Source organism: Pipistrellus kuhlii, unplaced genomic scaffold, assembly GCF_014108245.1.
Source record: "Pipistrellus kuhlii isolate mPipKuh1 unplaced genomic scaffold, mPipKuh1.p scaffold_m20_p_13, whole genome shotgun sequence".
In the NCBI taxonomy this organism is placed as follows: Eukaryota; Metazoa; Chordata; class Mammalia; order Chiroptera; family Vespertilionidae; genus Pipistrellus; species Pipistrellus kuhlii.
This window is the reverse complement of record NW_023425438.1, coordinates 32,232,230-32,258,145: the sequence shown is the minus strand read 5'-3', so window position 1 is coordinate 32,258,145 and position 25,916 is coordinate 32,232,230. Positions and strand designations below refer to the sequence as shown.

The following is a 25,916-nucleotide window of genomic DNA, read 5'->3' as shown; positions in this document are numbered from 1 at the left end:
AGAAGCTGCATAATGAAAACTAGCCTCCTTTTGCTGCTTGTTTCATATAAACTGATTTTTAAGTTTTCTCACAAAAGAGACTCTAAAGCCAGTAATTTCTCTGATTTCAGTTACCCAGAAAAATAAGCTTCTCCTTTCAAAGCAAAGTTTTCTTTTCATTATTAGTAAATAATTTTTTGTGGGGGGAAAAAAAAAAAAAACTTTTCCCCTCAGACTCTACATTTTGTACTCAGCGTGGTATAATTTCTTATTACTTTGTTTTTCAAATTTAGAAAGAATTCAGGCCTGAGTATTTTTTCAGACACCAAGTAATTCTGACAGACTTCATAAATATGATTTTCTGAAATAGAAAGGAAGGTCTGCTAACATTTATAAATTACCAACAATTCTTCTTTCAAGCATAAAACGGCTGTGATTGTGTTGTTATGACTAATTTTTTAATACAGATACAAATTTAAATCTTGACTTTTTTTCTTGGCTAACATTTTAAATAGTCAAATTTTACTCTCCTTAAGGTTCAAATCAAAACAAACAAATAAAAACAATGAATGAAAATTACCCAACTGACAATAGGTCCCATATTTCAATGTTATTTTTAACCCAACCATTATAACCTACTGCCAGTAATTATTTATGTTTTTACTCTTTTTTTTATTAAATAAGTCACTGGTCAGTTATCTAAAACAATAATTTGCAAGAATGATACTTGGCACTGGATTTACCCTAATGCTTCTGGTATAAACAGAAACTCTGAGGAAATACCAGCTCTTAAGCTCTTTTTAAATCTGTAATTTGAATGTCCCAATAGCATTTTTAAAAAGGTTACTTTTCTATTGATAGATTTTAGGGAGTCTAGTCCCAGATAACATGGTTGATTTAAAAAAAAAAGAAAAAGAAAATCGCTACGCATGGTAATGGGATACTATACTTATTTTTTTCTATCATATGAAAACCGTTCCAGGCAGACCAAAAGTAGAAGAAAACCTGCCAAATCAAAATACTGTAAATAAAGTTCGTTTGTACCCAGAGCAGAAGAGCTCAAAAATCAAAATCTAAAGATCACCTCCCCTGGCCCCTACACACAAACACCCACCCAATACAATTTAGTCCTGAGCCCAATATGTCCCTAAAAAGTTAATACCAGAGCTGTAAGGTACTTCAGTCTTTGTTGAAAGCCTCACACTACAGACAAAACGCCCTAAAGGGTTCAGCAGCTTCCCACCCATCCCTCACCCCCCACCCCAGCAACGTGTAAAAGCTCCTGGTGAAGTTTTTCTTATGCTAATAAAGGCATACCACCTAGTGCGCTGAAATAGCAGCATTAGAGCAGTCAAGTGAAACTAGGAAGCCTGCAGGAATGATCTAAACGCCTACTCAGCAGAGACAAAAGCAGCAGACAGGACCCTTTGCCCTCTCCTTGTGTTTGTAAGGAAGTGGTTGCATTCAACGGTCAGATTTACCCACATTAACAAAAATTTAACAAAGCTTCCCCAAGACTCCAGAATAAAATCTGACCTTTGCAGTTAAAGGTTAAAGAGGGGCCTCATCCGTGTCCTGGAATTTAATGAGTTCAAAGATTGGCAATAGAGGAGGAAAGAAAGCGTGAGGGTGTGATGGGCACAGGCTTTGGAGTTTATCGAACAGTCACGCCGAGCTTCTCCAGCACGCGGACGCCCTTCTCCTGGTACTCCTGCCGGGTCATCCAGAAGTTGTCTTTGTCCTTCATGATGTCTGCTAGGACGGCACCGCCCAGGAATACCATGTGCTTTCTGCGGGGAGGGTCTTCGATACGGATCTTAAATTTCTAAAAGAAGAAAGAGATGATCAAATGTCACCTGTGCGTGCTTTGTGCTGGTTAACACTTCTTCATACGTTCGCCTGCTGAATTCTCACCAACGTCCTGTGGGTAAGGAGGACTGCAGGATTTGGCATCTGAGGTAGAGACATCCTGTAATTTGCCCAAAGCTCACACCTTGTGTGCTTAGAACAGTCCTGATTTACACCTGTTACCCCATTAGTAACAGCCCTATCAAGTGTCCTAATTTGAATGATAAATCCCATGATCACCCTATTGTGAGCCCAAATACCAGATTCTGCTTGCGGCAGCTTTTCCCATCAACTGGTGGATGAACACAGGGGTTGACCAAGACTTAGTTAGCTGTCAAATGAAGAGTTTAGATAAGGGGACTTCTGTGGTTTCTTCAGGGTCTAACACTGCTATGACTATAGTCCTGTACAATAGAGAAAGATTGAAACTCTTTTCTTACAAGCAAAGCTCTCTTTCTACTTTCTCAAATTCAAATAAAAATATTCTCAAAATGCCAAATATGGTCAAAATAAATCCTGGGGCATTGGGGAAAAAAAATGGAACACAGTAACCAAATGAAAGACAAGTGGGAAAAGTTTAAAACGCTATGGCCCAAACAAAAAACAAAAAACCTCTATGGCCAGTATTAACTGCCTAACAAGGACACACCTCAATCTGTATGGTCCGTTAACACCTAAAAGAAAACTTAAACCCCTGACCGGTTTGGCTCAGTAGATAGAGGGTCGGCCTGCGGACTGAAGGGTCCCGGGTTCAATTTCAGTCAAGGGCATGTTCCTTGGTTATGGGCGCATCCCCAGTGGGGGGTGTGCAGGAGGCAGCTGATCAATGTTTCTCTCTCATCGATGTTTCTGACTCTCTATCCCTCTCCCTTCCTCTCTATAAAAAAAAAAAAAAAAATCAATAAAATATATATTTTTAAAATGAAACCTTAAAATGATGCAGCAGTTTTATTAACAGTGCCACAAATCCTGCGAAAGGACTCAAAATAACTGTCATTCTAAAATACCTTTATGTCACATAAATGAATCGTAGGATGGGATAATACATGTCAGAAAAACACCAGTTATCAACTCTGAGGCTAACCTACTATTCTGATTATTTGAATTACTGTTTTGCTCTTAGGTAGGGGTCAGCAAACTATTTCTGTAAAGGGCTAGATAGCAAATACTTGAAGCTTTGCAGGTCTCCCTGGGCAGTAGCTATAGAAAATGTGTGATGGTAGGTAACGCCATATAAAATGGTCTGGCTGTGTCCAATACAATTGTATTGACAGCAGCACAGCTGTTTGGGGCACAGGACTGCAGGCTGACTGCCGCTGTAAGGGAAGCTGGGCTCCCCTGAAGCTTTCTCAGCTGGCTGCTGTTTCCCTCTCACTGCACTTCCTGACCCTGGGACTTAGTAACAAGCATTCGTCTTTTTTTTAACATACTTTATTGATTTTTTACAGAGAGGAAGAGAGGGATAGAGAGTTAGAAACATCGATGAGAGAGAATCATCGACCAGCCGCCTCTTGCACACCCCCTACAGGGGATGTGCCCGCATCCAAGGTACATGCCCTTGACCGGAATCGAACCCGGGACCTTTCAGTCCGCAGGCTGATGCTCTATCCACTGAGCCAAACCGGTCTCGGCGAGCATTCCTCTTATTCTTCATTGCTGCTCCTCTCTCCTCCCTGCACTCCACAGGCCCTCAGAAACTCCGGCCACTCTTCCTGGCCTAAGTCATCTCCAGATCCCAGGTGATTTCTCCTCAGATCTGCTCACTGCGTGAGTGTCTGCACTCTCCACCATTTCCTGACATTATCCTTGGTGACTTTGTCCTCTCCCTCTCACCCTCATTTGACAAAACTGCAACTCAGGTGATCACCTCTCTACTTGCATTGCCCTCAAGCAACTGAACACCACAGGAGAAAAACTGACCCCTTACTTCCAGTGTATCACTCACTTCAACTGAGCCCTAGTGCGGCTCGGCAATCCCATTACATCCCCCCCCCCCCCCCCCTCTAGGACACGTTACTCCTCCTCCATTCTATGAACCTCTACCACTTCCTCCCTCCTCTCAGAGCATCCTAACCTGTCTTTCTGCATTCACCTCTCCCCCTCCCCTCAAAGCATGTTCAGCAGACTTAATGACCCTTTAAAAACAAGTCAGATCCTATCCTTTCTCTGCTCAAAATCCAATTTCACTAGAAGCAAAGTCAAACTCAGCATACTGTGTCCTGGCTGTCTTTCTGACCTCACCTCCCAGGCCTCTGCATTGCTCTCAGCTCCAGCCATACCTACCTGCTCCCACCAACTTGCTATTTCTGCCTAGATTCTAGGCCCTAGAAGGTTCTTCCCCTAAAGAGTCAGTCACATGGCTCATTTCCTCACTCCATTCAGGTCTCTGCTCAACAGTTTTCTCACCCGAGGCCTTCCCCAATCATACTACATGAAGGAACACACCATGTCCACAACTCCTATCACTTTCTCACCCCCAACCTTACTTTCCTTCTCTTCATAGTATTTATCACTGCTGACATGCTATCCTTCACAAACTAAAAGCAGGGATTTGGTTTTTGGTCACTACTATTTTGTTTATCCCAGTGTTTGTCTCCCAGAAGGAGTTCAACAAACATATGCTGAATAAATAAATGACCACCTGAAATCGATTTTAGAGTATATGTATAACTCAATAAAATCAGACGAGTGAAGGACTTGGACAATATGGATTGTTTCAGCCTTTTAATTTATTTAATGTATGTGTGTCCACACTCAATTTAATTTCACCAACTTTGGGTCACATATGAAAAATATACTATTAGTGTCTCCAATATGTACAGTTAGTCCTCGTAATGTGTAATCTCATCTAATACAGCTGATTAAAGTCCATGAGACAAACCTGATTCATTCAGTATTAAATGACTGTTGGTTGAGCACGGTATTGTACTTCACAGTCCAGTTTGTAAGAAAAAAAATCGTCAAACAACCATTAACTATTACATAGTAGTTTAAAATTTTCTTTCTACACTTACCAACAACTACCAATTAAAGTTTATTTCAGAAACTATGATAATTGATGGAGATGCAAAAAAACTGGAGACATGATGTTATATAATCTGATTGGAGAGCTAAGACTTATGTAAGAAAAAGCCAGAAAATAACCTAAAATCAGAAATATTAGAGTCCAAGACTAGCAATGAAGGCTGATTAAATATCCAAAAAGTTAAAAACAAAACAACAACAACAACAAAAATCCCAAACCACCAAATGGGGCATTTATCCCTCCAGAGTACAGTAGGTTCTTCTCGTGCATTTCAGACACCTCGATTCTAGGCTAGTCATCACAGATAAACCAGAATGTTTGGTCTTGGACCTACTCGTTTCCATCCACTGAATACACAAGTGACCATGCAATAGGACCATTCTGGGACAGTCCTTATGACCCTGAACCATTTAGTTCTTCCTCTCTCTTCAAGGCTGTACTTGACTGGATTAGAAATTTGTTTAGAAAGACTTCTTGCGCCCTCTGGTGGCTGGCAGGATTCACAAGCTACTTTACAGGGTTTTAAATATTGATATGTTAGTTGGATTACTGATACTTACAGAAAGCTTTTCCACATCTCCCTTTAAAACTCGTTCTAAGTACAGCTGTTTTAGTTCTCTTTCCAACCGTGATGGAAGTCCAGGGTACATTGTAGACCCTCCAGAAAGCACAATGTGCTTATAGAATTCAGATCTAGAAAGACACAATAGGTAACCATTTAGGGTTTCAGATTAGGAAAACAGCATCTCAAAGTTCCTGTTATTTATGTCAGCCAGTTGCCAGGAAAATTAAATAAAATTCAACGTATAAACCACAGGCTAAATGTTAGCTATTCCTACTATTATTGAATAACATGCCCTCCTTTCATATAAAATGTTACAATTTTGATGAATCCACTTCTAAAGCATGATACTTTCTTGCAAATGTAACCGAGTCTTTTAATAATGACCAGTGTACATTACAATCAATCAGTATTTGGACTGTTATAACAGTGCTTTCTGGAGCCTCTGGGAAGTGGCTGCTTACTCTAAAAACCATATTCTATTATGTTCCCAGTTCTTGCTTTTCAATTTTTCCATTTCCCTTTTGTACTGTAGTTTCCCCTTTTATTCCTTTGCCTTGAAGCTGTCGCTGTTATTTTTTGTTAGACTGATGAACATGTTTGCTTCCTGTAGTAAACTTCTTTCCTTAGAATATGCTGTTAGTTATATCAAATATAAAATAGCTACATATGTAGTAAAACATAATCTGAGGGAGGGTCCGAGGAATTCTTCTCATTGTAAAGCTCAGAAGCCAAGTCACATTCATTCTGGCTTCATTCAAATTGGCTTTGTGTCTTTAGTAGTTACTCCCAGGTTCTCAATGGCTCAAGCTACTGTAATTCTATCTTCTAGAAGAACAGAGTTTTTGTTTTTAATTGCAGAAGTACACACATGCATGTCCCATAAGCCAAGCAGCTGAAGTATGGCTACATGTGATATGTAACACGAGCATTTACATGCATGCCTTCAATATGTAGAACATACAACAAACAAAATTTTGAGTTGTGCTCCTTTCTACTCTGGGTCTGTGGAGAGGGGCTGACCTTGACTCCAGTGTTTTAGGAATGCCTAAACTTGAATCACCACGAATAGGAAATGCACTTTTAAAATACAATTTTCATTAAATCAAAGGACAAAATCATCTAATTCCTATTATTAGAATTTATCATCATTATGAAGTCTAGGTTAGATGTTTTATCATCCTCCATTAGATTTACAGATTTACTAGAGGTCCAGTGCACAAATTCATGCATGGGTGGGGTCCCTCAGCCTGGCCGGGTCCCTCAGCCTGGCCTGCGCCCTCTCGCAATCCGGGACCCTCGGGGGATGTAGCAGTTCCTAAGCAGCAGGTGGCTGGGGAGGAGCCCAAGCTGGGCCAGGCACCCTGCCCCTCCTGCTCATGCTGGCCCCATTGCGTCTACTGCCACTGCTCGGTAGCACTGCTGTGGTGGTGGGAGAGGCTCCCACCGTTGCAGCTGCGCTTGCCAGCCGTGAGCCCGGCTTCTGGCTGAGCAGCGCTCCCACTGTGCACTGACTACCAGCGGTGCAGCTCCTGCGTTGAGTGTCTACCCCCTGGTGGTCAGTGCACATCATAGCAACCAGTCATTCTAGTCATAAAGGTTGCCTAGGCTTTGATATATATATATAGATATTATGAGCCAATATTTTATTCATTTCCATTATTATCCTACTCCCCAGACATCCCACAAAAATTAGGTGGATATTTAATTCAGTGTTAAGTAAGCAAACACTTGCTTTACAAAATACTTTCGAGTGAAGGCTTAATAAACTGAGTGTAGAGGAGGGCTTTCTAACTATGACTCAAACTCCAGATGCAATAAAATAAAACATTACATATCTTTTTAAAAATGTATTGCTTGATTTTAGATAGAGAGGTAAGGAGAGAGAGAAACATCAATTTGTTGATCCACTTATTTATGCATTCATTAGTTGATTCTTGTATGTGCCCTGGCTGGGGATTGAAACTGCAACCTTGGCGTACTGGGACAAAGCTCTAACCAACTGAACTAACTAGCCAGGGCAGATAATATATCTTTTTTCTTTTTCTTTTTTTAAATCCTCACCCAAAGACATGCCCAGAGAGAGAAAGAAAGGAAGTGAAAGAGAGGGAGGAGAGAGGAAGGGAGAGAAGAAGGAAGTGAGGAAGGAAGGGAAGAAGGAAGGAAGGAAGGAAGGAAGGAAGGAAGGAAGGAAGGAAGGAAGGAAGGAAGGAAGGAGGGATGGATGGAAGGAGGGAAGGAGGGAGGGAGGGAGGGAGGGAGGAGAGGAGGGAGGGAGGGAGGGAGGGAGGGAGGGAGGGAGGGAGGGAGGGAGGGAGGAAGAAGCATGGACACAGAACAGAAACATCAATAGGCCTCCCTCCATACATTCTCTAACATAATTGGTCTGTACTCTGCAAAGATGTCAATATCATGAAAAACTGAGACCTGGTAGCAGATAAAAAGTGTCTAGGAGTTGTGTCAACTAAATACAATGTGTGATCCTAGATTTATTACTTTACTGGAGAAAAGAAAAACAGTATAAAGGACATACTGGGATATTGGATGATACTGAAATCTGTATGGCAGATTTAAGTATTTATCAGTAATGCCCTGGATGGTGTGGCTAGGGTTTGATTCCTGACCAAGGGTATGTGCTTAGGCTGCAAATTCAATCCCGCACAAACAATTGATGTGTTTCCTTCACATCAATGTCTCTCTTGCTCCTCCCCTCCCCTGCTTCCCTTCCATTCTCTAAAAATAGAAGAAAAAAAAAATCATCATGTAAGGCTTAATCTATAATAATAAAAGCGTAATATGCCAATCAGACCAGATATCCTTCCGGTGAAGCCGGGACTGCAAGGAAAGCCGGGGCCAGCAGCCAGGGGAAGAAGGGCCTACTCTTGCACAAATTTTGTGCATTGGCCTCTAGTAAATAATATATAAAAATTATTTATTAGTAATCAATCTCCTGTATCTGATAACGACACTGTGGCTGTGTAAGGGAATATTTTTGTTTTTAGAAACTACAAAGTAAATATTAAGAAGTAAAGAGGACTTGACATTCATCCTTCAAATAGCTCAAGAAAAAAAGAGGGGATAATAAAGCAAGCATGTACAGTAGAACATTAGTAAAATGGATAAAGAGTATGCACGAGTTCTCTTTATTATCCTAGCAACTTTTCAGGTTTATGTTAATTTCAAAATACAGTTTAAAATGACTTCTGAGACACAATGATACAATGTGGTAAACATCAAGTACCATCCTATCAAAAAATTATTTTGCCTTATGTAAATAAATACATAAGGCAACAGGCAACTTGGTCATTCCAACTATGTATAATCCATCAATTTCTTTTTCTGATAAATAACTTTGAAACCACCATGTCTAACATACCTGGTATCAATGTCAGCCGCCTGGATTGTGTTAAAAAGCAATTCAGCAACACCCACTCCCTCAACATTGATCAGGTGAGGCTGAAATAAAGCTTCCGGTGCTTCAAACCTCTCTCCCCCAACTTTGATAATGCGGCCATCTGGGAGCTAGAAACCAAGATCAACCAAGTGTTAGTCAGTAAGAGATTAAAACATTTTTCAGTGTTCTCCCTAACACAAATACCTTTAAACACATCTGTTTTATAGTCAAAATTATTATCAGCAACATATTTCTCCCAAAATACATTTTTGAAAAGAGAAAAAAAAGTAAACTAAAATATTGTTAGATAGGTTTTTATTACCATACTCTACTCTGCTTTTAAAAATGGTATGCCTTGTCCCAAGGATCAGGAATTTCTTGGAGAAATCACCAATGTGTAAGTACAGGATGTTTCACTGGTGTAGAGCTAAGCATAAACAGGCAGCATTATCAACCATTGCTCTTGAATTATACCTGGTGTCAATGCTGCTTCTCTTATTAACACATTTGTAATTTTATAAATATTTTTACCATATAGCATAAACAGATTCAATTAAAAATTTTAAATAATTTCTTTCACCAAATAATTACTCTGTGAAACTTATTTTGTTTATCAAAACACTTTATATCATGTGTGGAACTTCTGTCAAATAATTTAATCCAAAATTACTTTATGATCAAAAAAGTTTAAGGAATATTGATCTGGACTATTTTTTATTAGGCAATTCTTTTGTATCCTATTTATTATGTCCTATTAAATTTTAAATGATAATGAAGAAATATTAATTTAAGCAAAGTAGACTTAAACAACAGGTCAGGAATTGTTAGATGACTTTGTGCAGAAAACTCTTTAGTCACTTCTTGTTTATATTTAATTAGATGAGAAATGTTAAAGAAAAACTCCCTCTCTTAAATCACCTCATAATTCACTGGACGGACCTTTGTAACAAGCATGCTTGTGTATGCTGGCATTTAGTGCATTCTTTATGAGATAACAGAATTACTTTTACATTGATATTTCTCATAGTGTATTTAATTTACATTAATTACAATAATTATATTCAGATTCCAAAATTGACTTTCCAAATACAACAAATTCACACAGAGCAAGTTCTTTTAAAAGTTTACTACGTTTGCTATAACTGTTTACAGATATATGCAAAACAATCACAGTTTTCAAAAACTCCAGAATTATCTTTTTATAAATTTTATCAAATGTCTTAAGAAAAGCAAAAAAAGATACTGACCCAAACATTTACCCTTAGAAAAATAAAAAATAAAAAAAAACAGGTGAAATTAAAAACCACATCTTTCCAAGATACCTGGAAAAAGGACGCAAGGCAAAGCGTTTTTAGTAAAATCTCTGTACCTTACATTTCTAGCCTCTCTGATGGTGTGACTTCCCTGGACACTAGCTACTGGCACATTGGAGCCACCTTCTCTAGGAACTGCCTACCCCCAGGAGCTGTTAGGATGGAATGGTTCCCATTTCTTTGCATCAAATCTTACTCTATCCTTTATTTGTTCACCCAGATCCCTCCTCACTTATCAGTTTGCTGTTTCTTTTCTGTTGTACATATTTTGTAACCTGCCCCAGATTCTTTGAGAAAGGAGGAAATTAATAAAACCTGCCCTACAGTCTTGGTTCCCTCATCCTTTGTCTCATGCCACTTTCTTCCAAACAAGGCAGGGAGATAAAATTATAAATCTAGAGGAACTATCAAGAAAGCTTCAGGAAAGAATCCCCAAGGCAAATCTGGGGCAGATCACACAATATTAGGTTACCATTTGTATCTGCATCTTTAAAAATAAGACAATATAACTCATAAAAATGTGTAATTATTTTTATTAAAATGACTATATATTTGGGACATACAGAGCTTACACGAATCAAATGTTTAAGAACACTTGCTTTTACTGCCTATTATTGTACTTCATTTTAATAATAATTAGATTAAAGATGAGATCTGGAAGCATTTGATACCCAGATGCATATGATAGACTTAAGATAGCAATACATTAAAAATTCATGTCTGGTCCTAGTTGGTTTGGGTAAGTGGTTGGAGCATCATCCCCAGGACTAAAGGATCCCGGGTTTGATTCTGGTCAAAGGCACATACATCAGTTGCAAGCTCAATCTGCAGCCCTGGTCAGGGAATGTGCAGGAGGCAACCAACCTATGACTCTCTCTCTCCCCGTCCCTTCTCTGTTTAAAAATCAATGGAAAAAATACCCTCATGTGAGGATTAACAAAAATAAAAAAATAAAAAACAGGTCGGAGAAAATCCCCTCATATAAACTATAACCAAGTTCTAAGTCTCTGTGTTATAATTTCAAGTTCACATTTGTTTTCAACATCTCATTAAGAAACTGCATTCCAAGAAAGCCGCCTTAAGCACACAGCAATAAACATTGTTATTCATTTTAAAACATGGGAAATACTTACTGTGTAAGATTCAACTAATACTGTGGTCTCTAAGGCCAATTTCTGCTCTTGCTCAATATTATACCCCACATAACACAGTTTTTCTTTAATCATTCGAACTGTTTCAAAATCAGCAGAATGGTTGAAGGCGTATCCTCGCAACAGAAGCAGCTGACACACACACATACAAAAAAAAAAAAAGGCAATAAATTCACAATTAATCTGAATGAGTTCAACTCTGTAAAAGCTGTAATTGCTCACTAAGTATGTCACATAAAGAACAAATGCAATAGGTAGTGGATCCTTAACTCTGAGTATTTCAGAAACAGGGACATTACTTTACCTTAGAAGAATTTATTTCAGTTTTGCAGAGAAGCTTCAGAGTGACAGAATCAAAAGTTCATGAGTAACAGGTAAAACAAGCTAGTTTTAAGAAAGAGTACTGCTTGAATACTAATGTTTAGATAGTTTTTATAAACATTAAGTATTAGTAAATAAGTATTATTTTAGTCACAAATTCATATTATCAGCAATTTACTCAATCAGTACCATAATGTCTGACACGACAGATGGACAATAGCATATTAAACAAATGGGGGGGCGAGGGGGAACTCAACCTGCTAATGGGAAAAAATCCTCAATAAAAACATAATATGCATATAAACACAACTGAACTTTTCATATAAAATCTCTAAAAACAAATCCCCTAATCTTTGTGTAACATCCTTGGAAATTCCTTTGGTGGTTACCCTAAGACAGAACTTTGGCCTAGAATGAGTATATTATAACTCTCATTAACCTAACCTCATTATTATTCTAATTTGAGACTAAAGAAACTCAATGTCAAGATAAAGATTCAATGCAACCCAATTTATTGTACAGACATCACCATACACATTATGGACACTATAATTTTTGTTGTGGGGACTGTTCATTGTAGGATGCTCTGTTCATTACAGGATGTTTAATAGCATTCCTGCAGTTATAACATCCAAAACATGTCTCCAGGCATTACAAAATGTCTCTGTAGGGCAGCATCATCCCTGGTTGAAAGCCACTGACCCAGAGGAGATGTAACTACAGAATTCTGGTACAGACAATTCTCTAACCAATTTTTTTAAACATTAAAAAAATACTCATGCCTCCAAACAGTGGCCTAATATACTTTCTCCAGCAATGGTTTAAAGAAAATTATAACTAATTACAGTAAGAAGTAAACTTTAAAATACCAAACACTGAAAATTGGATATGTTCCATGAAAATTACTATATATTAAAGTCGGGCACATTTGGACCCTATTTTTAATCAAATATTACTTTGCTATCAACATGTTTTATGAGGAAGGACAAGAACAGTCAACCTAAGCAGCATTATAGCTTTGATATATATCTGTTCAAAATAAGGCTTTATGGCAGAAAAGGCTGCCTAAGTTGTTCAAGGTAGTTTTATGGTATCTTCTATCTTTTAAATACCTCTCTATCCTTTCCCCAGGAATAGCAAACATAATAATATAATGAAATAACACATTCTCATTAGTATAGCAGAGATCTCGTCTATAAATCTCATATGGAGTAAATTTCCCTGAAGTAAAATAGCAACTGGGCCATTTTACTAGTGATGCAGAAAATTTGCTAGAATCCTGAGATGATTCATTCAACTTCTGTGTTAAGTCAACCTACAAATCCAACTTCTAAGACTTTGTCTTTTGCTTACCTTAATAAGATATCTGGTAATATCCCTCCCAGCAATATCCAGTCTTCTGGTAAGGTGAGGGAGAGAAAAGCCTTCATAAACTGGGCAAATGTGAGTTACACCATCTCCAGAGTCCACCACTACTCCAGTCAATAAGCCTGTGTAAGAAACATGAGGTTTTAAGTAGAGTAAAGCCAAGTCAGAAAAATCAAAACCAGAAAATTTCAACTATTAGTATAGAAGCCAAACTAGAAACTTCACTAATCATAATGGTCTAGCAGCCAGCATTTCTTTATCATTTATTTTAAAGTGTGTTCCTAATTACAGACACTAAAGTTGGTATTCTCTTACATACTACTTCTGAGAATGTTAGTCTAATCATGTGTTACCCCAAGAAATGGGGAAAAACCAATCCTGAAACACATGTTCTTAACGCTCAGTGCAATTCCTTCTTTTTCTTTCCAACTTCATCTTCATCTCCGAATTTCCCTGAAGTAAAATTTTCTAAAATATATCAAATAACTTTTGTGAAAACCACTGTAAAAGGTAAACACTACACAAGAGGATAGTGAACCTGTTGAAACAATCTAATTCTATATTATTATTTTTGCCACATAGTATATTCAAAACTGTGCTGTTTCGGGGAAATTCCCCTTGATATTATTGTAGATAGCTAGAATTTGAGAACAAGTAATCTGGGTTAGCTAAAGGATAACCTCAATTATTCACCAGAAACCAGAAAGACAATGTCAATTAAATCTTATAATAAAAGAACAGCAAAAAAGCTGCCTTGTTTCTCATTTGTGCTATTTAAAAATATAAATGGCTGCAAAAGTTAGTGTTTTGCCTTTTGTACCAGTGTTAATTTGGGGGGAACAAAAACAAAACAAAACAAATAACACAAAAATCATTTTTTAATTATTTAAAAAAAATGTTTTAACCAGAATGTGCATTATCTATAACGTGCTTAAGCATTCCTTTATTATTTTCCCATTCCCTAATAGCTCTCAGCTCGCTCCTTTTCTTATCAATATAAACTTGCATGCACTATAGTATCTAATTGTAATGATTTGTCTCTGAATACATTTATTCAAACCACCTTCTTTTGAAGCTAACAAAATAATTTGTTTTTCCTTGATTGATATTCTAAGCTTCATGAAAATCATATACAGCCTTTTAATGTTGCATTCTCCTAAGAAAAACTTTCCATTTCAAAAAATAGAAAGGCATCCACAACATCCATAATACTCCCAGTAATATTAATTACAGCAGGTATTTACATTTATTTTCCAAATAGGCCTCTCCATACCACCTCACATTGTTTCCTACCACTCCCACCAGCTTGCATACTGGTTTTTCTTTCCCTGTACACATCTGACCCATTTTCAGTGACCCTTTTGTCATTGGATTATGTATTTTCTCTACTTCAATTTTGATGGGGTCTTTTAAGGCTCAACCCAGTACCTACCTGTTTGTTTATACCTTCCCTGACCACTCTAATATCTAGCCCAAATTCTCTAATTCCACTTACTCCCTTCACTCCTGTCTGTACATGAGTTCAAACATACCTCCCTAAATCACCATGTCACCACCTCTCTTATTCAAAAAACCTTCCATGAGCCCTGGCCGGATAGCTAAGTTGGTGAGAGAATCGTCCCGATACACCAACGTTGCAGGTTTGATTCCTGGTCAGGGCATATATAAGAATCAACCAATGAATGCATAAATAAGTGGAATAACAAATCAATGTTTCTATTTCTCTCTCAAATATCAATGTAAAATAAAAACCTTCTTTCATGGCTCTGAATGGTTCTTCCTACTTTTTTTTTTTTAACTAGTAGCACTAGACAACTTGTTTACAAGGATAATTTTACTATGGCTTGAGTTCTTTTGATTATTATCACTCGATTATCATTACTCAAATTAAATATTCAACAGTTAAAAATAGCTAAATATCAGTAATTAAGAGAGGATAACTTCTCATTGAATGAAAATAAATTTACGAGTATTGCTAGAAAAATCTGTTAAGGTCAATTTTATTCAAGAACAAGTCAAACCAAAGTTCCATTTCAGCAGAACTGAACTATAATCACCAGTTTCAAAGCTTAGATATTAAAAATTTCTAATTTTTAAAAAGTATTTTCTAAAATAAATTCTGAAATTTATTTTATTTTAATGAAACAAAATTACTTACATGCAGATAATCACTCCTTATAAAGTAACAAATTAATTTTAAAAATGGATTTCAGTGAGGAAGGGAGAGGGAGAAAGAGAGAGAGAGAAATATCAATGATGAGAGAGAATCACTGATCTGCTGCCTTTTGCACCCACCTACTCAAAATTGAGCTCCCAACCCAGGCATGTGCCCTGACAGGGAATCGAACTGTGACCTCCTGGTTCACAGGTCAACACTCAACCAGCCAGGTAAAAGTGAATTTTGATTCCTTCTTCAAAGGAGAAACTACTCATAGCTGGGCTGTAATTGCTTTAAAGGCAAGAAGACTCGCTGTCTTATCCTATGCACAACAGTGTTAAGGTACAAGCCACACTTAGTTCCTCTAAGTATCTTCTAAGTATCTATATGTAGTAATAAGACAGCTTTAAAAAAACCAATACGTAATTTTTACATGGTGATTTTTACTAATCCACAGGTAGAGTCAGGTGGCTCACCTTGATATTAGTGTGTTTTCTATGTACCAGATCATACACTCGGCTACTTAGGTACTAGGGCTTGAGACTTAGTTAGCTCAGGTGTCACCTCCTTCAGAAACCTTCTCTGGTGTGCTGAATCAAAATTATCTGTTTTTATATCTTTTTTCCCCATACAGACTAGAATCTTATATATTTCAAGTACCTAACAGACTCTGTGGCACCTATCTAGCAGCCCTACAATCCTCAATGAGACCATCAGAATCTAAAGAACTCTTTCTAACATGACTAATATTTTATTCCCAAGAGATAGGGAGGCAGGTACTAATGGCATTCCAAGAAAACATAGTAGCCCCCTCCATTAAATCTATACCCCAAAAGTTAGGCAAATACTCCCAAATGTCTACCTTCTTTGTATTTATTATGTATCTGATAAGCATGCTTTTGTACTAATCTTTATTTATTTATTAACTTTAATATATTTTTTTTTTATTTCAGAGAAGAAGGGAGAGAGAGAGAAAGTTAAAAACATCAATGATGAGAAACTATCAGTGATGGGTTACGTCCTGCACGCCCCACACGGGGGATCGAGCCAGCAGCCTGGGCATGTGCCCTGACTTGGAATCAAACCCATGACCTCCTGGTTCATAGGTCACACTCAACCACTGAGCCACGCCAGCTGGGCTATACCAATCTTTTTAGATCTGCTTTTCTTTCTTTTTCCCAACTACCAATTCTGAAGCCAAATTTCATATTCATTTCCCACTGCATAAAAACTTTTTACTTCAAAGTAACCTAAACAGGGAACATAGTACTTTTTTAAAAACTGAGAAATCTTTTTTAGTTAGGAAAATAAAATGTATTTTATTTGACAATTTTTAAAAGCTGTGAAAATATTTAAATAATATTTTAAATAACTAAATAATACATATAAATGCTGTGCTTTTCTGGGATTTACAACTTATTGAAAAATCAAACTCCTTTGACACAAAACATAATAAATATCTGCTGAATTGATTATTCTAAAAGTTAAGCTTCACCTACCTTGAGCATACAAAGTCAGAACAGCTTGGATGGCTACATACACACCAGAAAACTGGTAAGTTTCAAACATTACCTGAAAATTCAAAGGAAAGAAAAAAATATATTGGTATTTAGAAGTTACATATTCTAATTATGTTTTTGGCCAAAATAGAATCAAGAGACCTAAGAGTCCTGCATTTCCTTCAGTGCTCTTCGCCGTGATTAAATTCTGCTTTGAGAGCTCCAATTTTAGGGATAGGATTTTGGATATTTCCTGAGTCCCCAAGCATTTCATAAGTGCTACAAAGCAAAAGTTTCGGAATGTTTTCATTAATGGCTAATCAGAGTAAAAGAAAACATTCTACATTTGAGCAAGCCTTTCTTAATTGATGTCCTATAAGGAAAATATTTTTTTAATTCAAAGACAAACTACCTCCAGCAGTTTAAAAGAAAAAAAGTGGTAGTAAAATAGTAGAACAGGGCCCAGCTGGTATTGCTCAGTGGTTGAGCATCAACCATGAATTAGGAGGTCACTGTTCAATTTCCTAACAAGGCAGTACCCTAACTGGGTTTGGAGTTCGATCCCCAGTAGGGAGGGGCATGTTGGAGGTGGCTAATCAATGATTTTTATTTTGATCAATGATTCTTATCACTGAGGTTTCTATGTCTCCCTCTCCCTCTATGAAATCAATCAAATATATATATAAAAACTATCAGAATAGGAAGGCAAAAAATAATGCAGCAATTCCTAAATTTTGGCAGATACAGAACTGCCTAGTTACTGCTGAGCCCACACTCACTACCTGAGCTAAGGCTCCACTCAGCTGAACTACGCTGGAGAGAGAAGGAGTTTCCTCGTGTCCTCTCTAGTGGAAACCATGCTCATTCCCCCCGTAGTCCAGGTTAGCTAAGAACAATACTGGCAGGACTTTTTCTGTCTTCTATTATATATTGAGCATTCTTTAACTAGTAGGGGCTGACTATCACTCTGAATATCTAGGTATTTAGAAATTTTACAACTGACCACAATCACAATTACAAGCATTTAAATTTTACAACTCCGAACTGCATCCTTATCAGTTAGCAATTAGATATTCTAACTAGTACTCTATTCCATCATCCTCTAATCCCCCTCCACAGGGCTAAAAATGGAAGAGTGCTTGCATTTATCAACCTGAAAGTCTATCAGAACTTGTTTTTACTTATAAGGCCATAAAAAGCACTTATAGTATTAAAACCAACATTTTGAATGAGATTAAAGTAGGGCATTATTACTTGTAGCCAAACTTGCACTCTCAACTAAAAATAAAGATATTAAAGTAAGGTGAGACCTTAGAGCACTGTGAAACCAACTCATTGCATTTTTGCACACATATCCTATATAATAAAACCCTAATATGCAAATCGACTGAATGGTAGAATGACTGGTAGCTATAATGCACACTGACCACCAGGGGGCAGAAGCTCAGTGCAGGAGCTGCCCCCCTGGTGGTCAGTGCGCTCCCACAGGGGGAGCACCACTCAGCCAGAAGCTGGGCTCACGGCTGGGAGCTCAGGGGCTAGGAGCTCAGGGGCGGTCAGCGGAGAGGCTCTGCGCAGGTGGACATTCCCCAAGGGGTCCTGACTGAGAGAGGGTGCAGACCAGGCTGAATTCCATCCCCTTCACAGTACACGAATGCCGTGCACTGGGCCTCGTGTGTGTGTGTGTGTGTGTGTGTGTGTGTGTGTGTGTGTGTGTACATATATATATGTATAAAAAACCTTAAACAGTAAAAGGGATCCAGGTATAATGTCATCTCCCTAACTTTTTATCTTAAAGAAAATTTGTTTTTCATTCAGACATCATGTTGCTTTCCTAAATAGGTTTATGTTGCTAAAAATAAATAGCAATTACAAATGACCTCTTATCCATCACAAAATATTAGTGGTTGTAAATCATTTTAAAGTATAAAATAAAATTAAAATATGAATTAATACAATAAAACCCATCTTTCACAGTTTTAGGTGTAGCTAGGAGAAAAAAAGAATTAAAACATATGAACTATAAGGAATGATATGGATTCTGTACCTCAAACCATGATCTCATATTTTTAAAACACTTAATACAAAAACTGAGTTTTAATCTAAATTTAAAAAATATTGTCTAAAAACAATCTCCAAATCCTTCCAAATTTTCCATCAACATCTAAATACAAAATACAAAATATTTACATTAAGTAGTAACTGAAAGCTACTAAAATACTGTTATTAAAAGTTTCTACTTCATATATAACAAAATGAAAGACAACCTTGAGAAGATACTTACCTAACTAAGAATGTAGAATTCTTACTCTCTGTAACTGCTTAGCTCATTTCAATCTCATTTCAATTGTTCCTCCTGTCTCCCAGGTCCTTAGCCTGTGGACTACTGGCCACTCTCACTTCGTTGGTGAGCCATATTATGTCCTGATGACTCCTAAGTTTAAACCCTCAGCTTCACACTTTTCTCTTGAACCTGATCTTATTTTATACAACAATCTATTTGACACTTTTGCTTAGATGTCTCATGAGAATCTAATATGTCCAAAATGAAACTCCTGATCCATCTCTACCTGGGCCCCCAATCCTAACCCATCCTTCCAGTTGTTCAAGTCAAAACCTTTGGCATCATCCCCTTTCTTACCTATATTTAATACATCAGAAAATTCAAAATACTGTAGATCCACAATCTGGCCACTTCTTATTACTTCCACTGCTATTATCCCAATCCTAATAATGATTATCTTATGCAAAGATAGCTGAAAAAGTCTCCAAACAGGTCTCTCTTCCATCCTTGCCTCCTTATAATCTACTCAACACAACAGGCACAAAAACCTAAATCTGAACATGTCCGCTCTCTTTAATAGCCCTTCATTTTACTTGAAGTAAAAGTCTAATTTCCTGTAAGAGCCTACAAGGTCGCCCTAACTGGTTTGGCTCAGTAGATAGAGCATTGGCCTGCGGACCGAAGAGTCCCGGGTTTGATTCCAGTCACGGGCACATGCCCAGGTTGCAGGCTCCATCTCCAGTAGGAGGGCACACAGGAGGCAGTTTATCAATGATTCTTTCTCATCATTGATGTTTCTAGCTCTCGCTCCCTCTCCCTTCCTCTCTGAAATCAATAAAAACAAATAAAAAATTAAAAAAGAGCCTACAAGATCCTAGTGATCTGGCCCTGTTACTTCTTTGACCTACTCTCCTGTTACTCTTGCAGGCCTAGCTTCTTGGCTGGCCCTTTAATATGTTAGGCTTACACTCATCATTGATGTTTCTAGCTCATTCTAAGACCTTTACTCTGGCTCCTCCCTTTGCCTGACTGAAATGCTCTTCCCCATATATCCTGGCCAACTCTCTTACTGTGTCTTTGTTTAAACATCACCTTCTCACACAGGGCCACTACCACACCCTAGGTACAAATGCAACCTCCCCCACTTCCCCTCTCCCTGAACTTGCTCTTTTTCCCTTTAGCATCTATTATCTCCTAACAAACCATTCAATTAAATCACAGGTGTGTGTGGGTGTGTGGGTGTGTGGGGTGTGGGTGTGGGTGTGTGTGTGTGTGGGTGTGTGTGTGTGTGTGTGTGTGTGTGTTTGCCCTTCTAAAATGGAAGCTCCACCAAAACCGGTTTTGCTCAGTGGATAGAGCGTCGGCTTGTGGACTGAAAGGTCCCAGGTTCGATTCCGGTGAATGGCATGTACCTTGGTTGCGGGCATATCCCCGGTAGGGGGTGTGCAAGAGGCAGCTGATCGATGATTCTCTCTCATCGATGTTTCTAACTCTCTATCCCTCTCTCTTCCACTCTGTAAAAATCAATAAAATATATTAAAAAATAAAATAAAATGGAAGCTCCATGGCGGCAAAATTTTGTTTCATTTACCATTATAGCCTATTTAGAAATAAAGACTAGCATAGAGTTAGGTGCTCAGTAAACAGGATCTAGGGGGAAACAATTATTTTTACCCTTACCAACAATGGTAGGATAAAAGAACATTTTTAGAAAGAAAAAAACAACAACAACTCAGAAACATATACATTATACATTCTATCTAAACACTTACCTCTACAATCTTCTCTCTATTTTTGGTTGGGTTCATAGGAGGTTCTGTGAGTAAGATTTTACAGTTTCTGGTATCTATGTTAAGCTTCTCTGGTCCAAATGTATAGTCCCACAGGTGTTTCATGTCATCCCAGTTTCGCACTATGCCATTTTCCATTGGGTAGTTAACTTCTAACATGGAGCGTAATTCACTTGCCTCATCACCAACCATAAGGTCCTAAAAATTATAATATTAAAGCTTAAGACCAATCAAATTTTGCATAAAATATCTTCAGAAAATTATATTCTCATATTTTGGTTCAATTTGGGAATAATTTTAATCTTTCTGGCACATTCAGATTAAGTATTTCATTCCAAAAGTTAAAAATCTTTTATTTCAAGAACAATGTCTTACCAACTTTAATATATTTTTATATACAATGTGGTTTAAATCAATTAAATGACCTTACCTTTAATACATATATTTCCAAAAGAAGGGCATTAGCACAAATAAACCCACATTTTCATATTTTGGAGGGTTTTGTATGAGCTTTCAACTGTTTCTTTTGCTCAAATATTCAAAAAATAAGGCCTGTGATATGTGAAATAGCACATCAGGGGGAAAGAAACTGGCAGAAAAAATGCTCAGCACATGCAGCACATTCCTTTGTACTAAATATCAAAATGACAGGTATTATAAAGAATAATGAAAGCAAGAAATGATTCTTTTTACACTACAATAAAGCATATATGCACTATATAACTTGTAAATTTTACAAACTTCTACCTACATGTCTGAATTAGAATTAAGTTTCTATATGTGGCTTATCAAGAGAAATGAATATTTGTAGAGATACAAAAAAAATAAGACACAGGGAAACAGTTTTTTTTAATTATCTCATGAACAACATTTTTTATCTTAAAGTGTAAGATTAGAAAATTATGACACAGGAAGCAGAATACTCACAAGTCTTATCTCCAATGAGAGCATATTTAAGATGACCCACATTTGAAAAGCCAAATTTTATATGTATAAAAAAGCTAATGATGTCCCAGAACTTAAACTTATTTTAGAAATCAGCTAATCAAGATATTAAATAATCCTAATTTCTACATGTACTGATGAATATTTTTAAAAACTAGCATCAGACATAGCAACTATTCATTACAATACCTTAAGTTTAAAACATGGGGAAAATAAAAGAAACAGCAAAATTAAAGTCTTAAAACAGAGGTTTAAATATATTATACAAGGTATCCCCCCAAAATGTATATATATACTTAATAATTGATAGCTCAATTGCTGTTTTGTGTTTCTTTTTTAAGAATAATAAACACTGCCTTTATGATTATTCAAAGTATGTATACATTTTTGGAGGACAACTTGTGTATATAAGATTAAAACATTTAAAAGTAATAATTTTTTTAAAGATCAGAGGTAAAACCATGATTTTGCAGAAACCTTTCATTAAAAAAATAAAAGATTTCTGCAAAATCCACTGAAGCAACAACAAAAAGAGAGGGGAGAGTTAAAGCAGATCCTAGAAATTTCTCGCAAACTTATGTGTTCCAACTAGTATTTTATAAAGTTCATTTAACACAACTTAATATTCAAATTACTTCAATATTAACTATTTAGCATCATCTGAAAGGAAAATGCAACACTAAAACCCTGTATTTGTGAACTCTACTTAATTATCATACATGGGTATGTTGAATTATTTAGGATGAAGTATACTAATACTTTGAAATACATAAAAAAAAAAAAATAAAAAAAAAACAAGATAGACTGATGAACGGATAGATGGTTACATATATGATATATCATTATAGCAAATGTTAATGTCAGGATCTAAGTGATGGGTCTATGGATTTTACTATAAATTTTTTTCAACTTTGCTATATATTTTAAAACTTCTTAATAAAATGTTAAGGAAGATATTTATACCTGTAAGTGCTTATATTACTTTTGGCCATTAACAAATATAATTTAATACACAATTTTGTTACTTTCTTTCCTTTAGAATATATCTTTGTGTTGTGCAAGGTAATACACTAGATAATTAGGTAATTTGCATAAACCAATATACATTCTCAATATATTCCAACAAATTTTACCAGAATATTAATTTTCATTCCATGCAAAAATAGGAGCTTAAGTATATCAGACCCAATGCCAACTAAAAATAAAAGCCTCCTGTATCTATGTCTAGGAAATACATACTCTAAAAGACTAACTGAAATAAATGTCTGGTATCAAGTATCTTACCATCCCTCTGAACAAAGACAACATGTAAAATGGAAGAAAACAAGTTTTAACTTATTAGGTTAGTTTAAAATTTGAGTAGCTCAAGTTACCTAAATTTATCCAAATCCTAAACATGTAAATTTTCCTTAGAACATTTCTCCTTCCAAAAACCAAAAATACTAAGAGTTTTATGAAGTTTGCCCTCATACCTCAGAACCAAGTTATAAAGTGATCAGATCAGGCCTCAGATTTTTACCACCCACCTCATCAATGGACCTCAAGCCTACACCATCACCTATTACCTGAAAGAATAAAAATTATAGAAACTGTTCTGAGATGCTATTTAAAAAGCATTTATATATTATGAAAAGCAAGCAGTATAGGTTATATTTGCCAAGAATCATTTGAACAACATCACCTCAAATTAAAAAATGGAGCAAAAACACTTTAAAAACCACAATTTAGTTCCTAGAAGGAATTTCCTTAAAAAATATTTGTGAAATTAAAGTCTACACTATTCTCTCCAAATAGACTCAAATTTCCTAAGGATATTAAGAAAGGCATGATCTTTTATTTAGGATAAATATAAGAATTTCCACTTTTAAATGTTTTTGCTTAATCAAAAGAAAACTCCACAAAGTTACTCTTACTAGTTAAAATATATATCACTAGAAATGCCTATCATTCATCTTTCTCAAAGCTGCTTACAAATAATAAAAAACAAATTTGAAAATAACCTACTACAGAAGCATTTAGACTATCACAGAAAAAAACACAATGAAGGAGTAAATTGTCTGGGATGTACCCAGGTTTCTAATATTATGCACACCTCATTCCATTTAAATTATAACATTCATCTATAAGAAACACAAGAAAACAATTCAAAATTATGTTAGTAAATCAGTTCTGGTTTGGTCCATTGTATGCAATCAGGAAAGTATAGGATCAAAGTACTTAAAATTAAAATATGGAAATACCCCCCTCCCCAATACTAAAGGGACACAAAACAATAACTATTGTCCCACCAAGCAAAAGTGGAAAACAAACAGAGAGCATGTGTATAACCTCACTTACCATCTTTTTGTTATTCTACTTCAACAGGTCAAGAAAGGTGAAGAGAGAGAAGGTAGAAGTAAGAGTCAGAAAAGGCCTAAATAAAATCCTCACTGAAATTTTTAAAACATACAAGCAATAGAGAACAATTAGGTTGAGGTCAGATGCAGTACTACTTTATTTTACGGAGTTAATAATTAGGGCCAAATTAACATGGAAAGTTATTACTTCTGAATGAAAATTAACTCATTAAACAATTTAAATTTCCCAGTATTTTTTTAAGTCTACCACCACATTCTAGCTAACAAGATACAAAAAGTCTAAGTCAATACACTAGACAGAGGAATTCCAAAAAGTCAAGTTTCTTTAAATTCATTACTGAATTTAAGAACCTTAGTTAAGGAAAATAAATGATAACAGGAAAGGTGTAGCTGGCTAAGCAGAGGTTAAGGTTGGAGCTCCAACAGTCAAGTTAAATCTTACAGTTGTCTGTCTTTTACTGGAAGAACAATTTAACTTGAAAGACTTAAAAGACTAAGCAGATTGAACAGAACTGAGCCAACAGAACACAGAATGACAAACCATACAAGCAATGCTATTGGGAATTCCTTAGTAAAAAAAATCTCATTGATATACTGACTAGTTTAATTTCTATTACTTGGCCTTAAAAAGCTAGAAAATGGGAGTTAAAAGATATGTAATCATTCGTGCTTATGGTGAAGAATAAAAATGGCAATATGTGATATACCTTGATACCTTAAAAATGTTAATACCATAATGTACATTAAAAAATTCTTTACAAACCTGATAACAAATAAAAAGACTTTCTACTCCATTTAAAATTTTATCCTTCTCACTATTATTAAATGTTAAATCAAAGCCTACTGAAGATCAAATTCAATCAGAACAAAAATTCACAAAAGAGAGAGTAAGGAATCCCATAAATGTCCCAAAAGAAAAGTCCCTACAATGAAAACACTCACCAAGTGTCCCATTTGATTATCCCTAAAATAACAAGAGGCCAGCATAATTCACTATTTTAAGTCTTTAAGAAATTAACGAAGAACCTAAGCATCAGTTTATATTTTTATTCATTGCCAATTCAACTCTTAATCCCAAGAGCAGAGAGCTACCAAGTAGCAAATCTCTACTGCCTATTACCACCTTACTAGAAAGTTCAAACAAATGTCCCAAAGAAGCTCACCCTAACTCATGTTTCAAGTGACTCATAATCTTAATAGTTCACTGAAGTCTTGCCAAAGACTGTCCAGATAAGATCAACAATGCTAGCTTGTTCACAAATTACTCAGTGAGAGAGCCCCTAAATTCTACTGCATTTTGTATAACCTGACCCCTAGGCCACCTGAAGAATTTAAGTCAATTGGTGACAACAGTCCTTTGGTTGATCTGTTTCCTTTTTCTTCTAAAATATCCTAACTCCCATTTGATTTCCAATCCCTTTAATACGGGAGAAAAACCCATCATCCTTAATGCTGAGTCTCTAGTGTCAGGCACAGTGAGTAGGAAATGATAACCTTCCCTCTTTTCTCTTTCTGGTAAGGTAATAATGCAAGACCACATAAAGACTGTATGCTTCCTCCTGCACATCATGGAAACCAGTTATTACATTAGTGAAAAAGGGAAACAATAAGATTTACATTCTGTGTTTTCCTGACTAACTATATAAAAATGTAGGGGGATCAGGCCATGATTACATGAAAGGAAAAGTCTAAGGTCCCAAAGAAACACTAACATATAATGACAAATATATGGAACTGAAAAACATAAAAATGCCAGGCTTTCTTTTAAAAATTATAACTCACATTCATGTAAAAATCTTACATGTTTTACTCCATTCACAGAGTAATGGCATCAAGCCATACTTACAGGAAGATAAAATTAATTTCAGTTTTTGTGCCTTTCTTCAGGTGTTGATATAAATTAGAAATATAAGAAATTCTGC

The 25,916-nt window shown here is 36.3% G+C and overlaps 1 protein-coding gene across 4 annotated transcripts in view; it reads right to left on the bottom strand.

The window, feature by feature from the left end:
* Window positions 1–474: 474 nt before the first annotated feature.
* The window catches only part of ACTR2 (actin related protein 2), a 33,921-nt gene continuing 8,479 nt past the window's right edge, over window positions 475–25,916 (bottom strand). Inside the window, exons 3-10 of one of the 4 annotated variants that reach the window (XM_045580825.1) lie at window positions 23,975–23,989; window positions 20,675–20,890; window positions 16,619–16,691; window positions 12,947–13,083; window positions 11,255–11,404; window positions 8,791–8,936; window positions 5,413–5,545; window positions 475–1,804 (exon numbers count right to left, since the gene is read on the bottom strand). In XM_045580825.1, coding sequence (XP_045436781.1) covers window positions 1,634–1,804; window positions 5,413–5,545; window positions 8,791–8,936; window positions 11,255–11,404; window positions 12,947–13,083; window positions 16,619–16,691; window positions 20,675–20,890; window positions 23,975–23,989 — 1,041 coding nt within the window. In that variant the 3' untranslated portion in view covers window positions 475–1,633. The remainder of the gene's footprint in view (window positions 1,805–5,412; window positions 5,546–8,790; window positions 8,937–11,254; window positions 11,405–12,946; window positions 13,084–16,618; window positions 16,692–20,674; window positions 20,891–23,974; window positions 23,990–25,916) is intronic. The other 3 variants (XM_045580826.1, XM_036435538.2, XM_045580827.1) reach the window with 3 other exon arrangements.